The 26,945-nt window shown below is 44.1% G+C and overlaps 1 protein-coding gene across 1 annotated transcript; it reads left to right on the top strand.

Annotated features, from left to right (window-relative positions):
• The first annotated feature begins 7,221 nt into the window (after positions 1 to 7,221).
• Positions 7,222 to 19,895, top strand: LOC145341564 (extracellular calcium-sensing receptor-like). Its single transcript, XM_080186541.1, has 6 exons — positions 7,222 to 7,340; positions 8,739 to 9,030; positions 13,192 to 14,028; positions 15,268 to 15,495; positions 18,766 to 18,889; positions 18,982 to 19,895. The coding sequence occupies exons 2-6, from the start codon at positions 8,773 to 8,775 to the stop codon at positions 19,893 to 19,895; spliced, it is 2,361 nt and encodes a 786-aa protein (XP_080042667.1). The 5' UTR covers positions 7,222 to 7,340; positions 8,739 to 8,772.
• Positions 19,896 to 26,945: the final 7,050 nt, after the last annotated feature.

Here is a 26,945-nt window from a genome sequence, read left to right as displayed (position 1 = left end):
GGAGCAGCATATCAGCCATGATTGAATGGCAGAGTGGAGTCAATGGGCCAAATGGCCTAATTTTGCTCGTATATCATATGAACTCAAAGGTAAACCAAAGTTACAAACCTCTTACTTTATTGCCCCAGAATCACCACTAGCTTGCCAGAACAAATCAATTGCTTTAACAATATAAACGGCCATGTTCTATCATTTTATCATAGCTTTATCTTCTCCTCACTTAAAGAAATTCAGAACATAACTACATATACATATTAAACAAGAAGAGGCGATGGCCTAGTACTAATGTCCCTGGACTTTTAATCCAGAAACTCAGCTAATGTTCTGGGGACCCAGGTTCAAATCCCACCACGGCAGATGGTGGAATTTGAATTCAATAAAAAAAATCTGGAATTAAGAATCTACTGAAACCATTGTCGAATTGCAGAAATAAACATCTAGTTCACTAATGTCCTTTAGGGACAGAAATATGCTGTCCTTACCCCGTATGGCCTACATGTGACTCCAGAGCCACAGCAATGTGGTTGACTCTCAACTGCCCTCAGGCAACCAAGGACGGGCAATAAATGCTGGCCAGCCAGAGACACCCATGTCCCATGGATGAATTAAAAAAAAAGAAACTTTAAACAATTAAAAGAAACAGACCACAGAGGGCTAACTAATACAATTCAGACATAGACAATGGGGACAGACTCACAGTCAAGATAAACCAAGACGCTGTAACACAAACTAAAACGTACACAAACACGAGTTTTCCTTTCCACCAGAATGTTAACTTTAAAACAAAGAACATAGAAAAGTAGCAAGCCTTTTGGCCTTCCAAACCCGCACCGATCATGATGCCCTAATTAAATAAAAAAAAGCTTGCTCTCACTTCGACCGTTTCCCCCTATTCCCTCCTTATTCATGTGCCCATCCAGATGCCTCTTGAATGTTGCTAATGTCCCTGCTTCCACCATCTCCTCTGGCAGCGCATTCCAGGCACTGACCACTCTCTGCGTGAAAAACTTTCCGCCCTCATCTCCCTTAAGCTCCACCCCCCCAACCTTCACTGTGAACGTCCAAACCATTTTCTTTCAATCTCAAATGCTACAGCTGCATATCTGATCAGTCGAAATACTTGGATGACCGTTAACTCTTTTTGCTTTGCACTGAACGAATGCCAAAACACTGTCGGAAAGAACTCGCATTTCAGACTCAAATACTTAAGACACGCACTGATTAATTCAACTTCTCACGCACTGCCCCGTTTTTCCTGGAAGGTTAAGAAACATGAAAGCTTTCCTCTTATCACCTGATATTATTCCAGTACTTCTGTACAAATTATTACCGCGCTTTGTTATTGACCTCACAGTTCTACGTTCAGCGTTCTCCTATCGGGGTCCCTTACCCGAATTTGAAACTTAATCAAACTAACGAGACAGAGGTCCCACTTCTATAATTACCAATCATTCGAATTTAGTTTTCCTCAATGTCAGACCCCACATTGGGCGCCAATATGTAACGGTTTGAGGGTTTTATACCTCGAAAACCTACAATCTTACAGAGGGACCTCGAGGTATATCTGCATAAATTGGTGAAGGCGGCTGAGCGAGTTAAGGCAACAATTGAAAAGGCAGAAGGGAAGCTGCACTGAAGAAATTGCCGCACAGAGTTACAAAGATAGGAAGTTATGGCGAACCTTAAAGTCAATTGGAGTATTGTTTTCAATTCTCGGCAGCATACATTAAGAAGGATCTGAAGGTATTAAGTAGAGTTCAGGGATTTTCAACAGAAATGGCTCCAGAGATGAGGAACTTCAGTTACATGGATACAATGGAGATGCTGATTACTGTAGAAAAAGTTGAAAAGAGATTTGATAAAAACATTTAATTGCACGAGGATTTGAATACAGGGATAAGGATGCCTTGCTACAGCTGTACAGGGCCTTGGTGAGCCGATGATGTGTGGGTTAGATTGATTGGCAATGGTAAATTGATCCTAGTGTCAGGGGATTAATAGGGTGAACATGTGGGGTTATGGGAATAGGGCCTGGGTGGGATTGTGCTCAGTGCAGACTCAAGGGGCCGAATGACCTCCTCCTGCACTGTTGGGGTTCTATGATTCAATGTTGAGACCACTCCTGGAGTATTTTAGTCTTCTAACCCAGAAAGAATATACTTACCACAGGGTGAGAGCAGCAAAAGTTCTTCAGATTGATTTCTGCAATTGCTGTCTGGGGAGAGATTGGGTCATTTAAGCCTATATTCACTACAGTTTAGAAGATCGAGAGGGGATCTCATTAAAACGTAAAACATTCTAACAGGATACGACAAACTCGCTGCCTGGATGATGTTTTTTTTTCTGGCGGGATGGTGGGGGTGGGGAGGGGCTAGAACAAGAGGCTACAGTCGCAGGATACAGGGTTGGTCATTTAGAAATCAGATGAGGAAAAAATTCTTCATTGGAAGGGTGGTGAACCTGTGGAATCCGCTATTGCTTAAAGCCGTGATGTGGATACGCCGACGTTGGACTGGGGTGGGTACAATAAGAAGTCTCACAACACCAGGTTAATGTCCAACAGGCTTATTTGGTAGCACGAGGTTTCAGAGTGCTGCCCCTTCATCAGGTGAGTGGAACATTTACACACTTTAACCTGGTGTTTTGAGACTTCTTACTGTGCACATAAAGCCATGGATGCCAAATCACTGAATATATTTAAGGAGGAAATAGATAGACGTCTAAGATGTCAAGGGGCAATGCAAAGTGTGGGCATATGGTGTTGAGCTAGAGTATCTGCTGTGATTATAATGAATGGTGGAGGAAGCTGGAATAGCCAAATGACCTACCCCTGCACATATTCACATTGTTTCTATGTAAGATACAGAGGGGACTTGACAGTATGGGTGCTGAAAGGCTTATGCCCTTGTGGGTGAGCAGAACTAGGGGACACAATTTAAAGATAAGGCAGAGATCAGTATATTTTTTCCATCTCAGAGAGTTTTGAATCTTTGGTACTCTGTTATCCAGAGAGCTGTAGATGGAGGTTCATTGAATATTATAAGGTAGATGTAGATAGATTTTTGACTAACAATGGGGTCAAAGGGTATAGGGGGTAGGCAGGAAAATGGCGTTTATGCCACAATCGAGCCAGCCATGATCTAACGAAATTGTTTGAGGCTCAATGGACTACTTCTGCTCTTGATTCACATGTTTACATGATATGGGGAAAACCTATTTCACAGAAAATGGTTAGAGTTCAGAATGCACAACCTGATAGTTATAGTAGAGGCATGGGGCCTCAGCTATTTACCATTTATATAGATGATCTGGAGGAGGGAACCGAGTGTAGGGTGTCGAAATTTGCTGATGACACCAAGATTGGGGGAAAGGCAAATTGTGCGGAGGGTGTGGAGAGTCTGCAGAAGGATCTGGATAGGCTGGGCGAATGGGCCAGGAAATGGCAAATGGAATTTAATGTTGGCAAGTGTGAGGTGGTCCACTTTGGTAGGAAGAATGGTAGGAAGGACTATTACTTACGTGGCGAAAAACTGCAGCAGGCGACGGTGCAGAGGGACCTCGGGGTCCTTGTGCATGAGTCGCAAAAACCCAGCCTGCAGGTGCAGCAGGTGGTCAGGAAGGCGAATGGGATGCTGGCCTTCATAGCGAGGGGGATTGAATATAAAAGTAGGGAGGTCTTGCTGCAGCTGTATAGGGCATTGGTGAGGCTGCAGCTGGAGTACTGTGTGCAGTTTTGGGCGCCGCACCTGCGCAAGGATATTTTGGCCTTGGAGGGAGTGCAGAGGAGGTTTACTAGGCTGATACCGGAGTTGAGGGGGTTGAGCTATGAGGAGAGGCTGAATAAACTAGGCTTGTACTCGTTAGAGTTTAGAAGAATGAGGGGAGATCTCATTGAGACGTATAAGATGATAAATGGGATGGATAGGATAGAGGTGGAGAGACTCTTCCCGCTCAAAAAAGACAGTAGGACTAGGGGGCACAGCCTCAAGATAAAGGGGGGGCGGTTTAGAACGGAGTTGAGGAGGAACTTCTTCACTCAAAGGGTGGTGAATATCTGGAATTCTCTGCCCGTTGAAGTGGTGGAGGCTGCCTCGCTAAATATTTTTAAGAAGCGGGTTGATGGGTTTTTGATAAGAGAGGGGATTAAGGGTTATGGGGAGAGGGCGGGAAAGTGGAACTGAGCCACGACAGATCAGCCATGATCTTATTGAATGGCGGGGCAGGCTCGAAGGGCCAGATGGCCTACTCCTGCTCCTATTTCTTATGTTCTTATGTTCTTATTATGAAGCTAAATTAATTTGATTTAATATCTATTTGTATTCATGGTCATTAGAAATAAAGTACAACTTTAACTAAGTTTAATTTTGTGTTTCCGTGGTAACGAACTGTTAACAGTTCAGTCAGTTGATTTCAAACAATGGTGCCTAAATGGCTGTAAGTTCTGGCTTCATTTTAAACTGTGCCTGCATTGTAATTGACGGGTTTACGATGTGCAAAACAAACAGTGTTTAAAGAAAGACTATCCTGTTGCTTAGCATCAGGGACCCAAATAAGCACTGGTAGTTCAGTTGGAACCACGGTTCTGAGAGAAAAGGAACTCATGGAAACTGTCAGCACAGAGACAGGACAATGGAGTAAGGGACAGAAAACAAGTTCCAGAAACTAAAGAAGGTATAGAGATAGAAATCAGGTGGTGAAAAGAGGAAGACTGAAGTCAAAGGGAAAAATAACTGGAAAGGAAAAAAAAACACTCAAGTAAAATATAGGGGCAAAGGGAGACTCTCAACTAAAGATAGAGCAGAAAGGTGCAGACCTGGTGAAGTTGGCTGATGAGAAACCAGAGCGGTGAAGTAATCCTAAGGTTAGCGATGCCTTAATACAGCCTGTGGAACAGTAGCGTCCTGTTAGTATGGGGTATCTGAGAGATTTTCTGGGAGTTTGAATGCAAGTGGCAATCCATGGGACAGTAATCTGAAAGGAGAAATTGAAATCCTGGAAGTGGATTCTTGGCAAAAGCATCTGAGAGAAAACATTGTTTGCCAGAATTTTCTAAGGTGTGTTTTCTTGAGAGTGGAGTTAGGAAACATTAGTGCGGAAGTTGGAGTTTCAGTGAGATCAATTGACTCAGAGTGTAACAAGCATCCAGGAGGTTTGATGAGAAATCTGCAGAAGTTATATTTGTTGCTATTTGCCACTTGGTTTCAGAGTGTGGTGTGCCTGATCATAACAGGGCTTTGGTTTGCAATCGACTGTGTACTTATCGAGAACATTAGAATATACAGTATATTTTGTAAGCTGTATTACCCTCAAAATCGATGTATATTGTGGAAATAGATGGGGAGAAGGAGTATTGCATTCTAGTCAATTTTTTATGTTTAATAAATATCTTATTCTTTAGTTTGAAGCTGATTGACAGTCCTGTGACCCTGTTTACCCACTCTCTAAATAAAACATTAAAGTTATGGTCTATTGCGTCTAACTGTCCAATAAGTGACAGCTGGGATGGTAACAAAAGCAGATTCAATCACGTCTACCAAAGAGAATGAGATAATTATGTGAATAGAAATGACTTGAAGGACTATTGGGAAAAGGCGGGAATGTGGGAGAAACTGTGATTATCTTGAAGAAAACCGGTACAGACACTTCCGACAGATCAACCTCGCCTCCGCCTTGACCATTGTGCATTTATTGACTTTCCTCAGACAGCTGAAATCTCCCACCTGAACGGTATGTGATTATAACCACCTAGAAATATTTGTTCCCTGGGTCAGGGTACTGGACAAGCAATATAATCGCCGTAAATACTAGTCTCACACAGGCTACTTCCGAATTTGAATTCAACAAACTCGTTAGTGTTGGTGTTGGGCTGGTATTCGAAGCAAAGGACCTTGATCGGGCGGGGATCGTAAAATCCCGCCCGAGGACAACGGAGAATTCCGTTCTGCTAGCCGCGCCCGCCACGATTCCTGGGCCGGCGTGGCGGTAAAATTCCAATTAGCTGACTAACACCTATCACTCTGATGTGACAGGGCCCCGCTCTTAGTAGGTGGGGACTCTTGAAGCTCTCTAAAGGTGCCCAGCATGATATTGAGTTGCAGAAGCAATCGCTGCTGACATGCGCCTCAAAGGTCGAATACCTTCCAGGCCAATTCGGACCGGAATTCAATGGTGCTGCTTTGGCATCAGCTTGTTTTCCTTATCTTGAATATCAGAAGTATTATCCCGTTTTTATCTTAGTTAAATGCACGTTTATGGCGGGATCTGCTTTGCTGAACGAGATTCATTTTCCGAGTATGGTGATTCCTTTGTCTGCCGTCAGTTCACACTCACTTCCCTTGAGAGTGGTGTGGACGTTGGAGGGACTCACCAGTCCCCACCCCCACCCCGTCGCCCCACCCCACCCTTACAGGCGGCTTCGCTCCTCGAAGAAGCCTGAACCATTCTTCGGTGGCCCACACGCTCTGGAGTGGGAACAGAACAATTGAATTGTGGAGGAATCCTAAGGTCAGACATGTCTTGTCATTTGAAATCATGGCCCAACGCTCAGCCAGCGCCCGCAGCTGGAAATCCCCGGTCCCATTGCAATGACCAGAGACTCGGCTGGGCTCCAAATTATCCGTTCTCGGCGGTGGTGAGGCGAGAACCGTCGGCGAATTTCCTGGCCTATGTCATAGATTGACTGTGAAAGCAAAACAAGGGATGGCAGTTTGTTTACTCTGCACTCTATACACTTGAAAAAAACAATAGTACGATGCAGGGTGTGACTGCAAAATAAATAATATATTCCTGGCACGGGTAACTGGTTTTCAATGCTAGATTATGTAACATAAACCACAAGCGTCCCTGCCCTCATTATCTGTTGTAGCTTCCAAATGAAACAATTATACCTCGAGTTCTCACTCATCTGGGTATATTTGGTTCTCATTAAGAGAATATTTAATATCTTTCTCCATTCCCCTTCAGGTGGAGTTTTCTTCTGGGAATTTTCACGGAACAATCCAAATTTCCGTATTTAAGATCGATTTACGTTAGTCTTACCCAAGCACAGGCTATATATATTGCAACATATCAAACCGTTTCAGTTGCCCACATCTTAACTCGGTGTCCTGCTCTGCAAGGAGTAACATGCACCACCCTTTAACATGGGGGGTACTTCTATCCGTGGTTGCTTCGCTGTGGGGAAATGATGAAAAGGCCTGTAAATATTGGGGAACATTTGATTTGCCTGGCGTGTTAAAGGATGGGGATTTTATCTTAGGCGGATTATTTAGTGTTCACTCCAATGTGGAAAATCAGGAACTTGCCTTCCAGACCCAACCCAATGCAGTAAAATGCAAAAGGTGAGTTGTTGCATTGATAAGTTTCTGTCAAACTTTGCATTGTGATTAATGAAGCAAGTTATTTTATTGACGGTTCTATTTATTTCACACCGCATTGCGCTATTGATTAGGGTACAAACACAGGGAATATAATTGGGGGAGAACAATTTTTTATGTGTTGGTTATTGAGTATTTCAATTAAATAAATGACTTTTTTTGTATTAAACAACGTGTTAAATTAATAACAGAAAAAGATGTTGTAATGCATCAGTAATCTGCTATCGACCAGCCAAACATCATGTCCAGAAGTCGCAGTTATGCTCTCATTTTTCTTTGACGAGTTTATATTCGGCATTTACACATGAGATTATTCCAAAAACAAATCTTGTTGTTCATCTGGCGTCAGCAGGAGCTCGAGAATGATAACATTTAGACGATTTCAAAAGATGTGTGCACCATAAATTGTATGCTTTCTCAAGACAGAGGCATCTATCCTTCAATCCACTAAGCGATCTATTTTCTACTATTGCGCTTCTAAGTAACTGACCGAGAAGTCAGTAATTCGTCTTAACCTCTCAAATTTATTCTTGCTCGCGTGGGGGCGCCAGTGACAATCATTTGTTGCCTCTCCCCAATTGCCCTCGAGCCTGGCGGCTGTCTTGAGTTAAATGACAAATTTTATTAATTACCAGGGTGATATTAGCATAGAAACATAGAAGATAGGGACAAGAGGAGGCCATAAGGTCCTTCCAGCCGGCTCCACTGTTAATCACATCATGGCTGACCTTCAAACTCAAAACCCATTCCTGCTTTCTCCTCATGATCTTTGATCTCGTTTGCCCAAGTATTATATCTAGCTGCCTTTTGAATACATTCAATGATTTGGCATCAAAAACGTCCTGTGATAATGAATTCTACAGGCTCACCAATCTTTGGGTGAAAAAGTGTCTCCTCATCTCAGTTCTAAATGGTCTACCCTGTGACTATCCTCAGACTGTGACCGCTGGTTCCAGGCACCCCTACCATCGGGAATACCCTTTCTGTATCTACCTTGTCGAGTCCTATTAGAAATTTATAAGTCTCTATGAGAGCCCCCCTCATTTACTCCAGTGAAAACAATCCTAACCTAGTCAGTCTCTCTTCATACATCAGTCCTGCCATCCCCGGAATCAGCCTGGTAAACCGACTGGGCTCCCTGGAGAGCAAGAACATCCTTCCTCAGAAAAAGAGACCAAAACTGCGCACAGTATTGTAGGTGTTTGAACCCATGTCCCAGTGACATTAACATTACGCCACCATCTCCCCATCTTGATGCTATTGAAAAATGCATTCTCAATTACACCCGCATGAATATTTAGTTCAGCAAATATTTGCGTCTTTTTGTGTACTCAACGTGCCAATCTGTGTTGTGTTCTGCAGCTTTGACTTCAGAGAGTTTCGATTTGTGCAGACTATGATATTCGCTATAGAAGAAATAAATAACGATTCGTCCTTACTTCCAAATATTACACTGGGCTACAAGATTTATGATTCATGTGCCGTGACGCATCTGTCCATGAAAGGAACACTACAGATGATAAACACAGCAGAGGCAGACACTTTAGAGCCCCTCTGTAAAACATCTTCGGCGGTTTCTGCTATTATTGCGGCTTCTGGATCGACGCAATCTGTAGCAATAGCAAGTTCCATTAGTCCTTTTAGAATTCCCGTGGTAAGTTCGGCTATAGAAGATTTACCTAGTGTCATTTTTAAAATTCCAAGACAAAGGTCGTGAACGATGTGTTTGACATTATGCTATAGTTTCAGGAACAGACGCAAGTTGCTTACTTTAAAACTTCAGATACAACATAACCCACAATCTGTGGCGGTCCTACAAATCTGAGAAAATAATTTTGTGTAAGTAGTGCCGAATCAAGCGCGCTTGATCGGTCCGCCTTGTTGGCCAACAAGGGGCATACATGCGGTGGGTCGTGCGAGGGCTGCTCTTGGATGTTTCGAGAGTTGTCTAGTGCTTCACGTCGTTAGTGTACGCTTAAACTGGACCAGCTGACGGGCAACACGACAACTCAGTGACTATCACTGTTTGCTGTGCAGATACATGGACCTGGGTTGGCTCCCCGACTTGGGTCCGTGTCTGTGGGAGTTTGCACATTCTCCCCGTGCTAGCGCGGGTTCTCTCGGGGTGCTCCGGTTTCCTCCCACACCCCAAAAACGTGCTTTTAGGCTGATTGGTGTTTACAATTTGTCCCTAAATTAGACCTCCCTCAATCTGGCACACATAAAATTCTCTAAATTTGCACACCCTTATTGTGGAGTCCAAGAGGCTCAGGCAAAAGTCATAGGTAGAAGAAGGATTGGAATGAGGCGCTCACTGAATGTTAAAATGGCGGCACGGGCTTGTTGGGCCGAAGGGCCTGTTTCCTGTGCTGTGTTGTTCTTTGTTCTTTGATATGTTATCACATCAAAGTGAGGTAAAATTCAATCACTGGCGCGGGGGGTTTAAATTCAATTATTTTGATGACATTATGAAACGGTTTCATGTGATAGACACATGGAAAATGGTACAACTTGTCGGCGAGACCACAACTAGGGTCACAGCTAGAGGAAAGTCAGTAATCAATCCAACAAGGAATTCAAGAAAATAGTACCTAACTCAATGAATGGTTGGATTGCTGAAGTCGCTGCCAAAAGAATAGTTGAGGTGATTAGCCTGAATGCATTCAGGCGAATCCAGCTGAGAGTCTGTAGCAGAAAGGAATCGAAAGATATGCTGATGTTCTTGACTGATGGGTGGGAGAAGTTCCTGTGAAATACAAACACCAACCTGTGGAGTCCAGTTCCCTGTTTCCCCACTGCACTATCTAATATGTCTGCTCCTAATTCTGGTCAACACAGAAAGAAGTCTGACAACACCAGGTTTAAGTCCAACCAATTTATTTGATGGTAAACTCACAAGCTTGTGGACTTAAACCTGGTGTTGTCAGACTTCTTACTGTGTTTACCCGAGTCCAACGCCGGCATCTCCACATCATAATTCTGGTCACCAGCACGAAGACTGAGAGAATGCCGCTGTTACTCAAGTTAACAAGTTGCAATTGGTAAATTACATGTATTTTGGAACTGCAACAGCAGCTCCTATTTACGTTGAGTCTTAATGTAATTAAACCTACCCAGATTATTCATGTGACCAATAGCGAGCAAATTATGATATTGAGCCACAATAAAGGAGACATTGGGTCCAATGACCCGAAGTTTGCTCAAGGACAATTTTCTCATCCCGCCCGCCACTGGATTGGTAGCGGGCGGGCGGGCCATGCAACGATCCATTGACCTCGGACAGGTTTTTCCAGTTTTGGGGCCACGTGGTCGGAAGGTCCTGTCCTTTAAAGGAGCCGAAAAGTGAGGTAGCGAGATGGAGCAGTGTAGAGTGGGTATTGCAGATCACAGGGTCGAGGCAAACGGTAGGGTGATTCATGTCGAGTGCTCAAGAGGAGAGAATTCGATGGGTGCAGATTCTTGGGAGGGTTGTGGGGCTAAGAGGAGATAAGAGATATTAGGACGAACGGGGACATTGCGATATTATAAATCAATGGTGGGAATTTTAAAATTCAAGACCATGTTTGACCTGAAACCAGTATAGGTCAGTGGACACAGCATGGTAAATGAACGGGATTTGATGCGACTTAGGAAATGGGCAGAGGCGATTTGACTGACCTCAAATTGACGGGGTGTATAATGTGTCAAACCACCCAGTGGTGCGTTCCGATAGACAAGTCACCAAAGGATGAAGGAGGGTTGAGAGCAGAAAGGCGATGCTGTTACAATGGTGCTCTTAGTGAGGGCACGAATATGTGGACAAAGTTTAGGACAAGGAGGAACTATGGCAGCGACTTTACAGGGACTTTCCCAAGCTCATCTTCCCTGCGTTTTCGCATCTTCCAGCAATGTTACAGCGTTTAATGGGGAGGGAAACAGAGAGCCCCGCCCTAACAGCACTGTGGATACTACCTACACCACAGGGATTGCAGCGGTTCAAGAAGGCAGATCACCACCACCTTCTCAAGGGCAATTAGGGATGGGCAATAAATGCTGGTCTAGACAGCGATGCCCACATTCTGCAAATGTCACACATGCCACATTTTACATGCCACATTGGCTCAGTGAGAACACTCAAACTCGCCAATCGGAAGAGTTTGGGCTGAAGAGTCACTCCCAAGTTATTCATGCAGCACTGAAGGTGCCCTGAATTGCTACTGGTGTCATACTTGTGATCAAACTTTAAAGCCAGGGCCTGCTGCCTTTTAAACGCCCTCAAACTGATCTCAGCTGAGAGGGACTGATAGAGTGGGGTTGCCCAACCATTTTAATCCCACCATTTCCATCAGCGTCAATGGTTACGTGAGGTCCAGTTGGGTGTAATCCAATGAAAAATCCCAATCACCGGTCTTCCCCGGGCAGGTTGGGATCATTTCTTTCTCTCAGAGGAAGAAAATGTACTTTTGCAAGAAAAACAAATCAGTTCGCATATCAAAATTACTTCCAATTGAGGGGGTGAAAACAAATATAATCGCTTAACTATTTGCGCAATTGGGCTATTTTCTGCTCCGCAACAGTGACCAACCGGAGTAATTTTAATCCCGCGGGTCATGGACAGCAGAGGGGCTGGGGTATGTTAAAATATCAGAAATCTGAAACTCTTCCCCAACTCACCTCCAACACGCCCGTTTCCGGATTTAGTTAGTCGAGTGAAGGGACTGGCAGTTCACCTACTTTCTAGAGACAGGTCTTTTATTTGAATATACTAAAGAGACTGCGCCCATAACGGACAATTAAATGTAACTGCGGCAGTTTGGGTTTCCAACCAGCGGGGAACCCAGAGTGCTGCTTGTGATCCTGGAGCTTTTCCACTCTCAATCGAGCTTACTTCCTTCTCGCGATCGCCCTCTCCTGGTGATTTTCAAATTGCACCAACTCTTCCGGGCTTGCAGTCCCTTTAACCTCACCGTGCCCACTCTCTGTCTCTCCCGCACTCTGCTCCCTGAATGTGGGCCATAGGCCCACCCACCCCGACATTGAAAGTAGACAACCTTCATGCTGACTCTCCTGTTAGTACCGGCGGATCACCGCATTACCTGGAACACAGGAAAATAGGAACTGGAAGTAGATTTAGGTAATTTCAGCCCTTCGAACCTGCTCTGCCTTTCAATCAGACCATGGCTGATTTCTCATTGGTCTCAAATCCATCTCCCTACATTTTTTCCCCATATCCCCTTATCCCCCTTTTATTGGTAATATTTTTATCTCCTTTTTGAAACCATTCAATGAACGTAAGAACATAAGAAATAGGAGCAGGAGTAGGCCATCTAGCCCTTCGAGCCTGCCCCGCCATTCAATAAGATCATGGCTGATCTGAAGTGGATCAGTCCCACTTTCCCGCTTAATTTCCTTGTCTATCAGAAATCTATCTACCCGTGACTTAAATATATTCAACGAGGTAGCCTCCACCACTTCAATGGGTAGAGAATTCCAGAGATTCACCACCCTTTGAGTGAAGAAGTTCCTCCTCAACTCCCCTTATTTTGAGACTGCGCCCTCTCGTTCTGTTTTCCTTTCTGAATGATTCAGACTCCACCGCACTATGGGGCAGCAAGTTCCACAAATTCCCAACCCTCTGCAAGAAGTAACTACTCCTCATCTCAGTGTTATCCGAGATTCCTGTTCTCTCTCTTTCTATTGATCTAAAATATATTAGCATGGTTGTGTGAATGGAATATATTGTAACAAAACCCATTGACTCTGGTTCAGGGGAAAGCAATATCCAACGAAAGGATATTTTAGTCCATTCTAACTCACTTCGATTATATTTCCTCAGGTTAGCTACTTTTCCACGTGTGCCTGTCTCAGCAATAAAGTGGAATATCCTTCCTTCCTACGAACAATTCCAAGTGATTACTTTCAAGCTAGAGCATTGGCCAAGTTGGTGAAACGATTTGGGTGGACTTGGATCGGGACAATTAGAAGCGACGATGATTATGGTAACTTTGGAATGCAAACTTTCACAGAGGCTGTGCAACAGTTAGGTGTTTGTATTGCATATTTTCGGTCTTTTCACAGAACATACCCGAGGGAGAAATTGCTTGAAACTGTCGAGGTTATAAAGCAATTTAGTACCAAAGTTGTCGTGGCATTTCTTGCACAAGCGGATATGGCCATTCTTCTGAGGGAAGTTGCAAGACAAAACATCAGCGGCATTCAATGGGTCGGAAGCGAAGCCTGGATTTCCACTTCGCTGGTCACTCCCCAAGAAAACAGGCAATTCCTAACCGGAGCAATAGGGATTGCAATCCGTAAGGGAAGAGTGCCAGGCTTAAAAGAGTTTCTACTTGACGTCCATCCTTCAGCTTATCCGGGAAACATTTTGATGAAAGAATTTTGGGAAACGAGCTTTGACTGTATACTGGGACGGACGGAAAATAAATCGGAAGGAATTAAGTCCTCCTCACAGATAAGTGAATGCAAAGGGACAGAACGTCTTAAGGAATTAAGCAATGCATACACTGAAGTGTCACAGTTCAGGATTAGCTATAACGTGTACAAAGCGGTCTATGCTGTTGCCCACGCTCTTCACAATATGTTCGCCTGTGAACGCGGTCAAGGTCCGTTTGTGAACAAAAGTTGTGCAATGATTTCAGCCTTCGAACCATGGCAGGTAAAGGACCCCCTGATTTCAGTCTCTCTGCCCTTTGGCCATTCACACCTTCTATTCTCTCTCTGGGCTGCCATTAACAGCCTTTTCCTCTTATTTTTGTGGCTATGACTCATCTTTCATTCCCTCACCATACAGATTAAATATCCCCCACGCTCTGTGCCTTTTATCTTTGACAAAGGGTCATCTTGACTCAGGAAACAAGCGAGGCAATGCAGTTTGGAAAGCCTAATGCAGATAGGAAATACACAGTAAATGGCAGAACCCTTAAGAGTATTGATAGACAGAGGGATTTGGGTGTACAGGTACGCAGGTCACTGACAGTGGCAATGCAAGTGGAGAAGAAGTCATATGGCATGCTGCCTTCATTGGCCAGAGTATTGATTTTAAAAATTGATGAGTTATGTTGTAGATTTATAGAACCTTAGTTAGGCCACATTTGGAATATAGTGTTCAATTCTGGTCTCCACACTACCAGAAGGATGTGGAGGCTTTGGAGAGGGTATAGAAAAGATTTACCAGAATGTTGCCTAGTATGGAGGGCATTAGCTACGAGGAGAGGTTGGAGGAACTTGGTTTGTTCTTACTGGAATGACAGAGGTTGAGTGGTGACATGATAGGAGTCTACAAGATTATGAGGGGCACGGACAGAGTGGATAGTCAGAAGCTTTTTCCCAGGGTGGAAGAGTCAATTACTAGGAGGCATAGGTTTAAGGTGCGAGGGGCAAAGTTTAAAGGAGAGGTACGAGGCAATTTTTTTACACAGAAGCTGATGGTGGCCTGGAACTCGCTGCCAGGGGAAGTAATGGAAGCAGACATTTAAGGGGCAATACATGAATAGGATAGGAATAGAGGGATATGGTCCCCGGAAGGTTAGTTCAATCATGCAGCATGGTCAGTGCAGGCTTGGAGGGCCGAAGGGCCTGTTCACGTGCTGTAATTTTCTTTGCTCTTTGACCCAAAACGTCAACTCTATTCTCGCCTTTCAGATTCTGCCTGGTCTACTGAGATTTTCCAGCATTTTCTCCTTTGGTTTCAGATTCCAGCAGCTGCAGTGATTTCCTTTTAAACGAAATGCATTGCTCTTGGGATTGAAAACTCATTTATGTTTCTAAAAAAACTGTTTGGCCAATCTGAATTGATGTTTAAATATTGGTGCACAGCATTGACTATTTAAGTAATTCTAAAGAATCCAGTTAAGATTTATTATCTACTGCCTATTCATTTTATTTCTCTGGGCAGCTCCTTCATTACATAAAAACAGTGGATTTCACAACTAAGACTGGTGAAAGAGTGCATTTCGATGGAAATGGAGATCCAGTCCCAACATATGACATTGTGAATTGGCAGCCCAATGACTCTGGTGGTGCTGATGTTTTGACTGTTGGAAGGTACGATGGGTCTGCACCTCCGGGAAAAGAATTAACATTAAAGGAAGAGTTGATTGTTTGGAGTGGTGTCACGAGCGAGGTAAGATCACTGCTGTAGTTGGGCACAAATGCAGAGGAGATGGCACTGCCAGAAAAAAGTAACCACGTTCAGTCGATCCATGTGTTTGTTTTCTCCTGTACCCCCCCCACCCCCCACCAAATATACTTCACTCAGAAAATTCATGTGACAGAATATTTCAACTTGAATTTAAAGGAAGTGCCATAAAATTTGACTTGTTTCCAACCGTTTCATAGAATCACAGAAAGCCTACAGTGCAGAAAGAGGCCATTTGGCCCATCAAGTCTGCACCGATCACAATCCCACCCAGGCCCTACCCCCATATCCGTACATATTTTACCCACTAATCCTTTAATCTACGCATCTCAGTACACTAAGGGGCAATTTTACCGTGGCCAATCAACCTAACCAGCACATCTTTGGGAGCCCCCGGTGGAAAGTTTGTTCCACTCCTAGGTGCTTCTATGTCATGTAATTCTCTTGGCAGCTACAATATAGATTCCATGTCAGGCATACTGCCTGAGGGGAATGATTTATACTGAAAAATAAAGAAAGTGCCATAAAATTCAACTTTACTTGATGTACCATTTTCCTTACTGAGTTGATGCATTACAATTTCAATACTATTGATATAAGAAACACAGAACCGTAGAAAAGTTACAGCACAGAAGGAAGCCACTTGGACCATTTTGCCCATGCCAGCCCAAGGACACCAAGGTGCCCTTTCGAATCCCACCTTCTTCTACCCTTCCCATAACCCTGTATCTTACATCACTTAAGGTACAGATCCAGGTATTAAAAAAAAATGAAGTTAAAGTTTATCTATGAGTCACAAGTAAGGCTTACATTAACACTGCAATGAAGCTGCTGTGAAGTTCCCCCAGTCTGGTACCTGCTCGGGTCAATGCACCTAACCAGCTGATCTTTCAGAATGTGGGAAGAAACCGGAGCACCTGGAGGAAATCTATGCAGACATGGGAAGAATGTGCAAATTCCACACAGAGAGTGACTCAAGGCCGGAATCAAACCCGCACCCCTGGTGCTGTAAGGCAGCAATGCTAACTACTGCGCTACCATGCCAGCCACAATACTTTACGGTTTCTGCCTCCACCACCAACTCGGGCAGTGAATTCCAGACATGCACCACTCTTTGCATAAATACATGTCCCCTCTGCACTTACTGCCACTTATCTTGAATCTATGCCCCCTGGTTCTAGAGGGAACCAATTTTATCTCGTCCATACCACCTCTCCTTCTCATGATTTTGAACACTTCTATCAAGTTATCTCTTTTTTGTTCCAAGGAAAATAACCCTAACCTGTCCAATCTCTCCTCATAGCTAAACTTTTTGAACCTGGCAACATTTTTGTAAATCTCCTCTGCATTCTGTCCAGAGCAATTATGTCCTCCCTGTAATGTGGTGACCAGAACTGCATACGTTACTCCAGTTGTGGCCTCACCAATGCTTTATATAATTCCGACATTATATTACAAGAATGATCCCAGGAATGAAGGGTTTATCTTATGAGGAGTGTTTGAGGTATCTGGTTCTATTCTCAATGGAGTTTAGAAGGGTGAGGGGGGATCTAATTGAAACTTACAGAATACTGGAGGCCTAGATAGAGTAGGCATAGAGAGGATAGTTCCACTAGTGGAAGAGACTTGAACTGGAGGGCACAATTGCAAAGTGATGGGGTGCTCCTTTAAAACTGAGATGAGGAGGGATTTCTTCAGCCAAAGTTTGGTAAAGCAGTGGAACTCATTGCCACAGAGGGTTGTGGAGGCCAGGTCATTGAGTATCTTTAACACAGAGATAGATAAGTTCTTGATCAATAAGGGGATCAAGGATTCCAGAGAGAAGGCAGGTGAATGGGGATGAGAATCATATCAGCTATGATTGGATGGCGGAGCAGACGTGATGGATGGAATGGCCGAATTCTGCTCCTATATCGTATGGTCTACCATTACTCTTATGTTATATTCCCCTGTCAATGAAGGAGAGCATTCCATCTGCCTTCTTTACAACATTGGGTTTAGCGAGCTGTGCACTTGTATGTCAAGATTTCTCACCTCACCTACCTCTCTTAGGAGATTCCAATTTATCGTGTATTCCCTATAAGTGTTTGACCTCCCTAAATGCATTTTCTCAAACTTCTCTGTACTAAAATCCATCTTTAACCTGGACTTAAACTCGGTGTTGTCAGACTTCTTACTGTGTTTACCCCAGTCCAACACCAGCATCTCCAAACCTTTAAATCCATCTGCCACTTATTTGCAAAGTACGTTCAGTATCAAGAATACAACTTCCCTTTTTAGCGATAGAGATACTTTATTCATAAAATCTCAAAGAACATTACGAAACATTTCAAACTGGCCACCACAGAAAGTGCATTGGTGTTCCTTATTTCTACATAGACCATGTTACACACTGATACTTCAAACCGCTTTAAACCATAGCACAGTAATACAGTGGTTAGAACTGCTGCTCCACAGTACCAGGAATCCAGGTTCTATTCCAGCCTTGGGTCATTGTCTGTGTGGAGTTTGCACGTTTTCACCGTGTCTGCATGGATTTCCTCTGGGTGCTCCAGTTTCCTTCCAATTTCTGAAAGACATGCTATTTAGGTGTACTGACCCAAACAGATGCCAGGCAGTGGTGACTAGGAGAATTTCACAGTGACTTCATTGCAGTGTTGCAATATATCCAAGGATATATTGGCCTTGGAGGGAGTGCAGAGGAGGTTCACTAGGCTGATACCGGAGATGAGGGGGTTGGACTATGAAGAGAGACTAAATAGACTGGGTCTGTACTCGTTGGAGTTTAGAAGGATGAGGGGGGATCTTGTAGAGATGTATAAGATAATGAAGGGGATGGGTAGGGTAGAGGTAGAGAGATTCTTCCTGCTTAGAAAGGACAGCAGGACGAGAGGGCACAGCCTCAAGATAAGGTGGGTGGGCGGGGGCGCAGTTTAGATCGGAGTTGAAAAGGAACTTCTTCACTCAAAGGGTGGTGAATCTCTGGAATTCTCTCCCCGTTGAAGTGGTGGAGGCTACCTCGCTAAATATATTTAAGTCAGGGGTAGATAGGTTTTTGATAGACAGGAGAATTAAGGGTTATGGGGAGAGGGCAGGAAAGTGGAACTGATCCACTTCAGATCAGCCATGATCTTATTGAATGGCGGGGCAGGCTCGAAGGGCTAGATGGCCTACTCCTGCTCCTATTTCTTATGTTCTTATGTGTTAATGTAAGCCTTACTTGTGACTAATAAAGAAACTTTAACTTAACTTTAGATTCCGCGTGCAGTGTGCTCCGAAAACTGTCTCCCCGGAACGAGGAAAGCAGCAAGAAAGCACCAGCCTCTATGTTGTTTTGACTGCATTCCGTGTGGCGACGGAGAAATCAGCAACACTACAGGTGTGTACAAGTTTATCCGCTGCAAATCCTTTTCCAAAGGTTCGGTCCGAAGATAAATTGTTGTCTTTTCTCCTCCCTTTGCTTCACCTTAGATTCGATACACTGCATCAAATGTCCCCCCGAATATTGGACTGGTCCGAGGCGAGATCAGTGTATCCCGAAACAAATTGAATACCTCGGCTTTACAGATATAACAGGAGTTGTATTGATGGCACTCACAATAGTTGGCGCATTCCTCACAATGGGTGTAGCCGCTCTCTTCTTTATTTACAAACGCACTCCTATTGTTAAAGCCAACAACTCCGAGCTCAGTTTTTTCCTGCTCTTTGCACTCACGTTGTGTTTCCTTTGCTCGTTTACTTTCATTGGTGAGCCAACATTTTGGTCATGTATTTTACGCCACGTGACTTTCGGCATTAGTTTTGTTCTTTGCATCTCCTGTGTTTTGGCGAAAACCATTGTTGTGGTCATGGCCTTTAAGGCCACGGTTCCGAACAGAAATATGATGAAATATTTTGGTCCTACCCAACAGAGACTGACCGTTTGTGCACTTGCACTGGTCCAATGTTTCATATGCACAATGTGGCTAGCTACATCGCCACCTTTGCCACGGAAAAACACCAATTATTTTAAGGATAAAATCCTTCTGGAATGCGATGTGGGATCGGCAACAGCCTTCTATTGTGTGCTAGGCTATATTGGCTGTCTCTCCTGTGTGTGTTTTATCGTTGCGTTCCTAGCTCGAAAACTGCCCGATAACTTCAACGAGGGCAAATTCATAACCTTTAGTATGCTGATATTTTGCACAGTGTGGATAACATTCATTCCAGCTTACACAAGTTCGCCCGGAAAATATACCGTAGCCGTCGAGGTGTTCGCTATTTTGGCATCTAGCTTTGGTCTTCTTGTGTGCATTTTCGCACCTAAATGTTACATTATTTTATTAAGACCAGAAAATAATACAAAGGGTCATATGATGGGCAAAGTGAGTTCCAAGAAGTTGTGAGAACTATTCGACTTTAGTTTAACGCCGATACAATTTGCTATCAAATAAATTGGTTTTAGTACGTTTCGCAGGATTTATATATTTTGTTCAAAGCAAGTCTTTATATCTGATATTGATGTGTAGTTGTTTGCGTTATAAAATGTTCACTATACCATAAAAATGTTTTCAAAAATCTCCAAGCATTAAAATGTTAAATTAACATCAATCCATCCAATTTCATTCACGAAATTGCCATTAAGCTTGAGAAATAAAGTAACACTTTGCACAAGATTTCATGAACCAAGATTTTCAGTTATTAAAGAAAAGCGACAAAAGCAAAGTACAATTCACGAATTTTCACTATTTCCAAGAAAATATCATGACGCCACAAGCAACAAAAATACTTCTAATAATTTTTTGAACAATCACTTTTCACGTTGTACGAATTTGTGAAAGACTTTTACTTCCGGAGCAGGAGACTGTGGATTCAGCAGGCAGGCACAGTGGTTAGCACTGCGGCCTCATAGCTCCAGGGACCCGGGTTCAATTCCCGGGTTGGGTCACTGTCTGTGTGGAGTTTGCATGTTCTCCCCGTATCTGCGTGGATTTCCTCCGGGTGCTCCGGTTTCCTCCCACAGTCCAAAGAAGTGCGGGTTAGGTGCATTGGCGTTGCTAAATTGCCCCTTAATGCCCCGGGATGCGTAGGTTAGCGGAGTTAAAATGTGGGGGTGCGGGGATCGGGCCGGGGTGAGATTGTTGTAGGTGAAGACTCGATGGGCCGAATGGCCTCCTTCTACACTGTGGGGATTCGATGGAAATTCAGAAGACTCACTTCACAGATTTAAGCGCATTGTCTCATTCCACAGCCTAATGCAACACTTACGGACTGCATCACTTAAAAACCTTGCTGAGACCCCGACAATTATCTGCCAAAGTTCTCTCATTTTGGGAAATGAATGCCACTCACTACTTTAAAAGTAGCGAATTATAGACCTGTTAGCGTGATATCTGTTATCCGTGAGCCACTACAGTCTATCATTAAGAATAGTGACCTTGGAAATTTTCGGCTGAACCAGGAGAGTTTCGATCGATTTGTAAAGGGCGGGTTATTGGATAACAAAGTTGGATAATATGACGAAGAGGTGACTAAAGTATTTGACGGTGGGATGTCTGTGGATGGTATTGATAGGGACTCCCAAAAGGCACTTGATAAAGTCTCTCGGAAGACGCTGTTGAATAAAACTGCAACTTGTTGAATTGCAGGCAAGTTATTTACCTGGTTACGGAATTGGTTGGGCAACAAGCGACAGAGAGTAGCAGTAATGGGAAAGTCACCGAATTGGCAGAAGGATCTGGGGCTCCCATTATTCACTGCTGCTAATAACTTTAGCTGAGGAAATAAGAAGCACCATATCCACAGTTGCGGATTATGCAAAGTTAGGCAGTATTGTCAGCAATCTTGACGGAAGCACAAAGTTACAAAGAAATATTAGTGAGTGGGTGAAACTGGCAAAAGGAAGCAATGCAAGATCACCTATTTTGGACCTACAATGGCACTTTTTAAATCGTGAAAAGCTAAAATCAGTGGTGATCTTAGGGTCTTAAGGGTTTTATTTACATTAGCGTGTCTTTAGCAGGTACCAAACTTATTCAGAAATGTCAACAGAATGTTGATCGTTTTATGTGGTGGAATGAATGTAAGCTGAGAGAAGTGATGTGGTAGTTATACAAAACCCTGGTTAGACCTCACCTGGTGTAATGTGAGCTGCAAGCATGGAAAAGATATATTGGCAATGGAGGGAGTGTAACATAGATTTACCAAAATTCTAGCTGCATTCAAGAGTTATCTTTACAGGGTCACTAATTGGCCTCTTAATGGCCTCAATTAGCGGTGGGGTGGGAAGGTGATCTTGAGAAACCATGATTTCCGCCCAGAATTTAATTGTGGAAGGGATGAGAAGGTGGCGGAGTTCAGGTAAGCAGGATTCCGCCTAATTAAATGCTCCTCCATCTCCAAGCAGGGCAACAAATACAACAGATGGTTCCACCCTTTAATTGCACTAGTAGTGCTTACTTTAGAGACTCATCGAATCACTGCTGGTATTCAACCAGTAGAGGGAGGAGAATTCGTCATGGAGGGAGCTTATAATCAAAACAATCCTTGCTGTGTTTGCTTGTGAGCTCCCAGGATGTGAGTGTGGGCATGGGTGGGGCGGGCATTGTAAGCACCAGGGCCTGAAGAAGGGAATCAGCATTGGGAGGTAGAGGGTAAGGTGGTGGCAGTCGAGAGCCAACTCTCTGGCTTTATGTCATTTCCCTCCCACCCCACTCGCCTGTTCCAGCCCTCAATCTATGACCCCCATTTTGCTTTCTCTTACCTGGCTCAGTCCATTACCCTGGGCCTCTCTCTGGTGCATTGTTGTCAGTTCATATCAAACAATGATGCCTTTATGACTGTCAGTTTGGGTTTCATTTTAGATTGTGCCTGCATTGTAATTGAAGGGTTTACGACGTGCAAAACAAACAGGGGTTAGTGAAAGACCAGGCTGTTGCTCAGCATCAGGGACTCAAATTTGGAACCAAGTATTTGAGAAGAAGCTGCCAGCACAGAGGCAGGACAATGGGGTAAGGGATAGAAAACAAATTCCAGAATCTAAAGATATTGTTTGAGAAATCAGGGCATTAAAAGAGAAGACCCTGGAAGACTGAAGTCAAAAGAAGGATGCTGGGGCGGGGGTGGGGGGTGGGCGGCAGCGGTGGGGAGGTGGGGATCGTATTAAACTTAGAGGATACTGCGAGGCCTGGATGGGCTGAATGTGGAGAAGACGTTTCCACCAGTAGGAAGAGCTAGAACCAGAGGACATAATCTCATGCGAAAGGGCTGGTCCTTTAAAACAGAGAGGAGGAGGAACTTCTTCAGCCAGAGAGTGGTGAATCTGTGGAACTCTTTGCCGCAGAAGCCTGTGAAGGCCGGGTAATTGAGTGTCTTTAAGACAGAGGTAGATAGGTTCCTGATTAATAAGGGCGTCAGGCGTTATGGGGACCAGACAGGAGAATGGAGATGAGAAAAATATCAGCCATTATCGAATGGTGGAGCAGGCTCAATGGGCCAAGTGGCCTTATTCTGCTCCTATGTCTTACGGCCTGAAAAGGAAAAAGAAGTGGAATCTGAATAAGGTACTGTTCACTCAAGTTAAGAAAGGGGGAGAGAGAGGCTCTGAGCTAAAGATGGAGCTGAAAGGTGCAAACCTGGTGAAGTTGGCAGATGAGAAGCCAGCGAGCTGGAGTAATCCTAAGATTAGTGACACCTTAATACAACCCGTGAAGCAACAGTGTTCTGTGGGCATAGCTGAGTATCTACAACGAGTGCATGAATCACAAAAATTGGTTTGCAGGTGCAGCAGGTAATTAAGAAGGCAAACGGAATTTTGTCCTTCATTGCTACAGGGATGGAATTTAAAAAAAACAGCGAAGTTATGTTGCAGCTGTATAAGGTGCTAATGTGGCTACACCTGCAGTCCTGCGTACAATTTTGGCCTCCTTACTTGAGGAAGGACATACTGGCACTAGAGAGGGAACAGAGGAGATTCACTAAATTGATTCTGGAGTTCAGAAGGTTGGCTTATGAGGAAAGACTGAGTAGACTGTGGCTATACTCATTGGAATTCAGAAGAATGAGGGGAGACCTTATAGAAACATATAAAATAGTGAAGGGAGTAGGTAAGATAGAAGCAGGAAAGTTATTTCTACTGACAAGTGAAACTAGAATGAAGGTGCATGGCCTCAAAATAAGGGGGAGCAGCTTTAGGGTTGAGTTGAGGAGGAACTTTTTCACCTAAAGGTTGTAAACCTGTGGATTTCCCTGCACAGTGAAGCAGTTGAGGCAACTCATTAGATGTTTTTAAGGTAAGGATAGATAAATATTTGAACAGTAAATGAATTACGGGTTATGGTGAGTGGGTGGGTAAGTGGAGCTGACTCCACAAAAAGATCAGCCATGAACTTATTGAATGGTAGAGCGGGCTCCAGGGGTCAGATGGCCTAGTTCTTATCCTAGTTCCTAGTTCTTATGTTCTTATCTGAGAGATTTTTTGGAAGCTTGAATGCATTTGGCAAAATAAGGGACAGTAATCTGAAAGGAGAAATTAAAAGCCTGGAAGTGGATTCTTGGCGAAGGCATTTGAGAGAAAGTGTGTGATTCTAGTGTGTGTTTTCTCGAGAGTGAAGTTTGGATACACACGTGTGGACGTTGGAGTTTCAGTGAGACCAACTGGCTCACAGTATAACAAGTGTTGGGAGGTTTGATGAGGAATCTGCAGAAGTTATGTTTGTTGCCATTTGCCACTTGGTTTCAGAGTGCGGTGTATTTGATCATAACAGAACTGTGGGTTTGCATGGACTGTGTACTTAGCGAGAATGTTACAGTATATGGTATATTTTGTAACCTGTATTATCCTCAGAATCTGTGTACATTGTGAAGAGATAGGTGGGGAGAAAGAGTATTGCATTCTCGTCAACGAGTTTTACGTTTAATAAATGTTTTATTCTTTAGTTTGAAGCTGATTGACAGTCCCGTGACTCTGTTCATGCACTCTCTAAACAAAACATTAAAGCTATAGTCTATTGAGTCTAACTGTCCAGTAGTGACATTAGCTGGGATGGTAACAAAAGCAGATTCAATCACGTCTTCCAAAAGAGAATGAGATAATTATGTGAATAGAAATGATTTGAAGGACTATTGCGAAAAGGCGGGAATGTGGGAGAAACTGTGATTATCTTGTAGAAAACCGGTACAGACACTTCGGACCGATCAACCTCGCCTGCGCCTTGACCATTGATTGTGCATTTATTGACTTTCCTCAGACAGCTGAATTCTCCCACCTGAACGATATGTGATTATAACCACCTAGAAATATTTGTTCCCTGGGTCAGGTTACTGGACAAGCAATATAATCGCCGTAAATACAAGTCTCACGCAGGCCACTTCCGAATTTGAATTCAACAAACTCGTTAATGTTGGGCTCACTCAGGCTAAGCTTGTAAAATTTTGCCCGAGGACAACGGAGAACTCTCTGTTCTGCGGGCAGCGCTCGCCCCGATTCCGGGGCGGGCGTGGCGGTAAAATTCCAATCAGCTGATTAACATCTATCACCCTGATCTGACACGACCCCAGATCAGCCATGATCTTATTGAATGGCGGGGCAGGCTCGAAGGGCCAGATGGCCTACTCCTGCTCCTATTTCTTATGTTCTTATGTTCTTATGATCTGGAGGAGGGAACCGAGTGTAGGGTGTCGAAATTTGCTGATGACACCAAGATTGGTGGAACGGCAAATTGCGCGGAGGGTGTGGAGAGTCTGCAGAAGGATCTAGATAGGCTGGGCGAATGGGCCAGGAACTGGCAAATGGAATTTAATGTTGGTAAGTGCGAGGTGGTCCACTTTGGTAGGAATAATGGTAGGAAGGACTATTACTTACGTGGCGAAAAACTGCAGCAGGCGACGGTGCAGAAGGACCTCGGGGTCCTTGTGCATGAGTCGCAAAAACCCAGCCTGCAGGTGCAGCAGGTGGTCAGGAAGGCAAATGGGATGCTGGCCTTCATAGCGAGGGGGATTGAATATAAAAATAGGGAGGTCTTGCTGTGGCTGTATAGGGCATTGGTGAGGCCGCAGCTGGAGTACTGTGTGCATTTTTGGTCGCCGTACTTGCGCAAGGATATTTTGGCCTTGGAGGGAGTGCAGAGGAGGTTGACTAGGCTCATACCGGAGTTGAGGGGGTTGAGCTATGAGGAGAGGCTGAATAAACTAGGCTTGTACTCGTTAGAGTTTAGAAGAATGAGGGGAGATCTCATTGAGACATATAAGATGATGAATGGGATGGATAGGATAGAGGTGGAGAGACTCTTCCCGCTCAGAAAGGACAGTAGGACTAGAGGGCACAGCCTCAAAATAAAGGGGGGGTGGTTTAGAACGGAGTTGAGGAGGAACTTCTTCACTCAAAGGGTGGTGAATCTCTGGAATTCTCTGCTCGTTGAAGTGGTGGAGGCTGCCTCGCTAAATATTTTTAAGATGCGGGTTGATGGGTTTTTGATAAGCGAGGGGATTAAGGGTTATGGGGAGAGGGTGGGAATGTGGAACTGAGCCACGACAGATCAGCCATGATCTTATTGAATGGCGGGGCAGGCTCGAGGGGCTAGATGGCCTACTCCTGGTCCTATTTCTTATGTTCTTATGTTCAAGTAGGTTGGAACTCTTAAAGCTGTTTAAAAGAGTCTGGTATGATATAGAGTTGCAGAAGTAATTCCTGCTGAAATGCGCCTCAAAGGTCTAATATCTTCTGAGACAATTCGGCCCGGAATTCCAGGGGGCTGTTTTCCTTATCCTGAATTTGGGAAGTATTATCCTGCTTTTTTCTTAGTTAAATGCACGTTTACCACTGGATCTGCTCTGCGAGTGCGCCGATTAGTTCACACTCTTCCCTTCCTCGGAGAGTGGGGTGGACTTTGCAGGGATTTCCCCCTCTTCCCCTCCCTCCCTTGCAGGCGGATTAGCACCTTGAAGAAGCCTGAACCCATTCTTCAGTGGCCTAAACGCCCTGGAGTGGGAACTGAACAATTGAATTTTGGAGGAATTCTACCAGTGAATATCAGACATGCGTTGTGATTTGAAATTATGGGTCCAATGCTCCGACGTCGCCCGCAGCTGGAAGTCCCAGGTCCCATTGCAGGTTGCGCTCCCAATTCTCCATTCTCACTGGCAGCGGCGCTGAGACATGAACCGTTGGAGAATTCCCGGCCTGCGTCTGAGATCGACTGGAAAAGCAAAACAAGGAATGACAGTTTGATCACTCCGCACGTTATACTCTAGAAAAAAAACAATAGCACGATGAGGGGTGTAACTGAAAATAAATAATACATCTTCCTGGCACGGATAACTGGTTTTCAATTATAGATTATGTAACATAAACCACAAGCGTCAACAAATCCCTGCCCTCATTACCTGTTCCAGCTTCCAGATGAAACAGTTATAACGTGAGTTCTTACTCATCTGGGTAAACCTGGTTCCCATTAAGA

Source organism: Carcharhinus amblyrhynchos, chromosome 3 (genome assembly GCF_965287045.1).
Source record: "Carcharhinus amblyrhynchos chromosome 3, sCarAmb.v2.hapA, whole genome shotgun sequence".
Lineage (NCBI taxonomy): Eukaryota > Metazoa > Chordata > Chondrichthyes > Carcharhiniformes > Carcharhinidae > Carcharhinus > Carcharhinus amblyrhynchos.
The sequence above is the reverse complement of the archived record's forward strand: the minus strand, read 5'-3'. Positions and strand labels throughout refer to the sequence as shown.

What these genes read in the sequence shown, in the direction of transcription:
- LOC145341564 (XM_080186541.1), top strand. Translation starts at nt 8,773, where the DNA reads ATGATATTCGCTATAGAAGAAATAAATAACGATTCGTCCTTACTTCCA. An exon ending in GTCCTTTTAGAATTCCCGTG is followed by an intron (nt 9,031 to 13,191) that starts GTAAGTTCGGCT and finishes ATATTTCCTCAG; the next exon opens with GTTAGCTACTTTTCCACGTG. An exon ending in AGAAATCAGCAACACTACAG is followed by an intron (nt 18,890 to 18,981) that starts GTGTGTACAAGT and finishes GCTTCACCTTAG; the next exon opens with ATTCGATACACTGCATCAAA.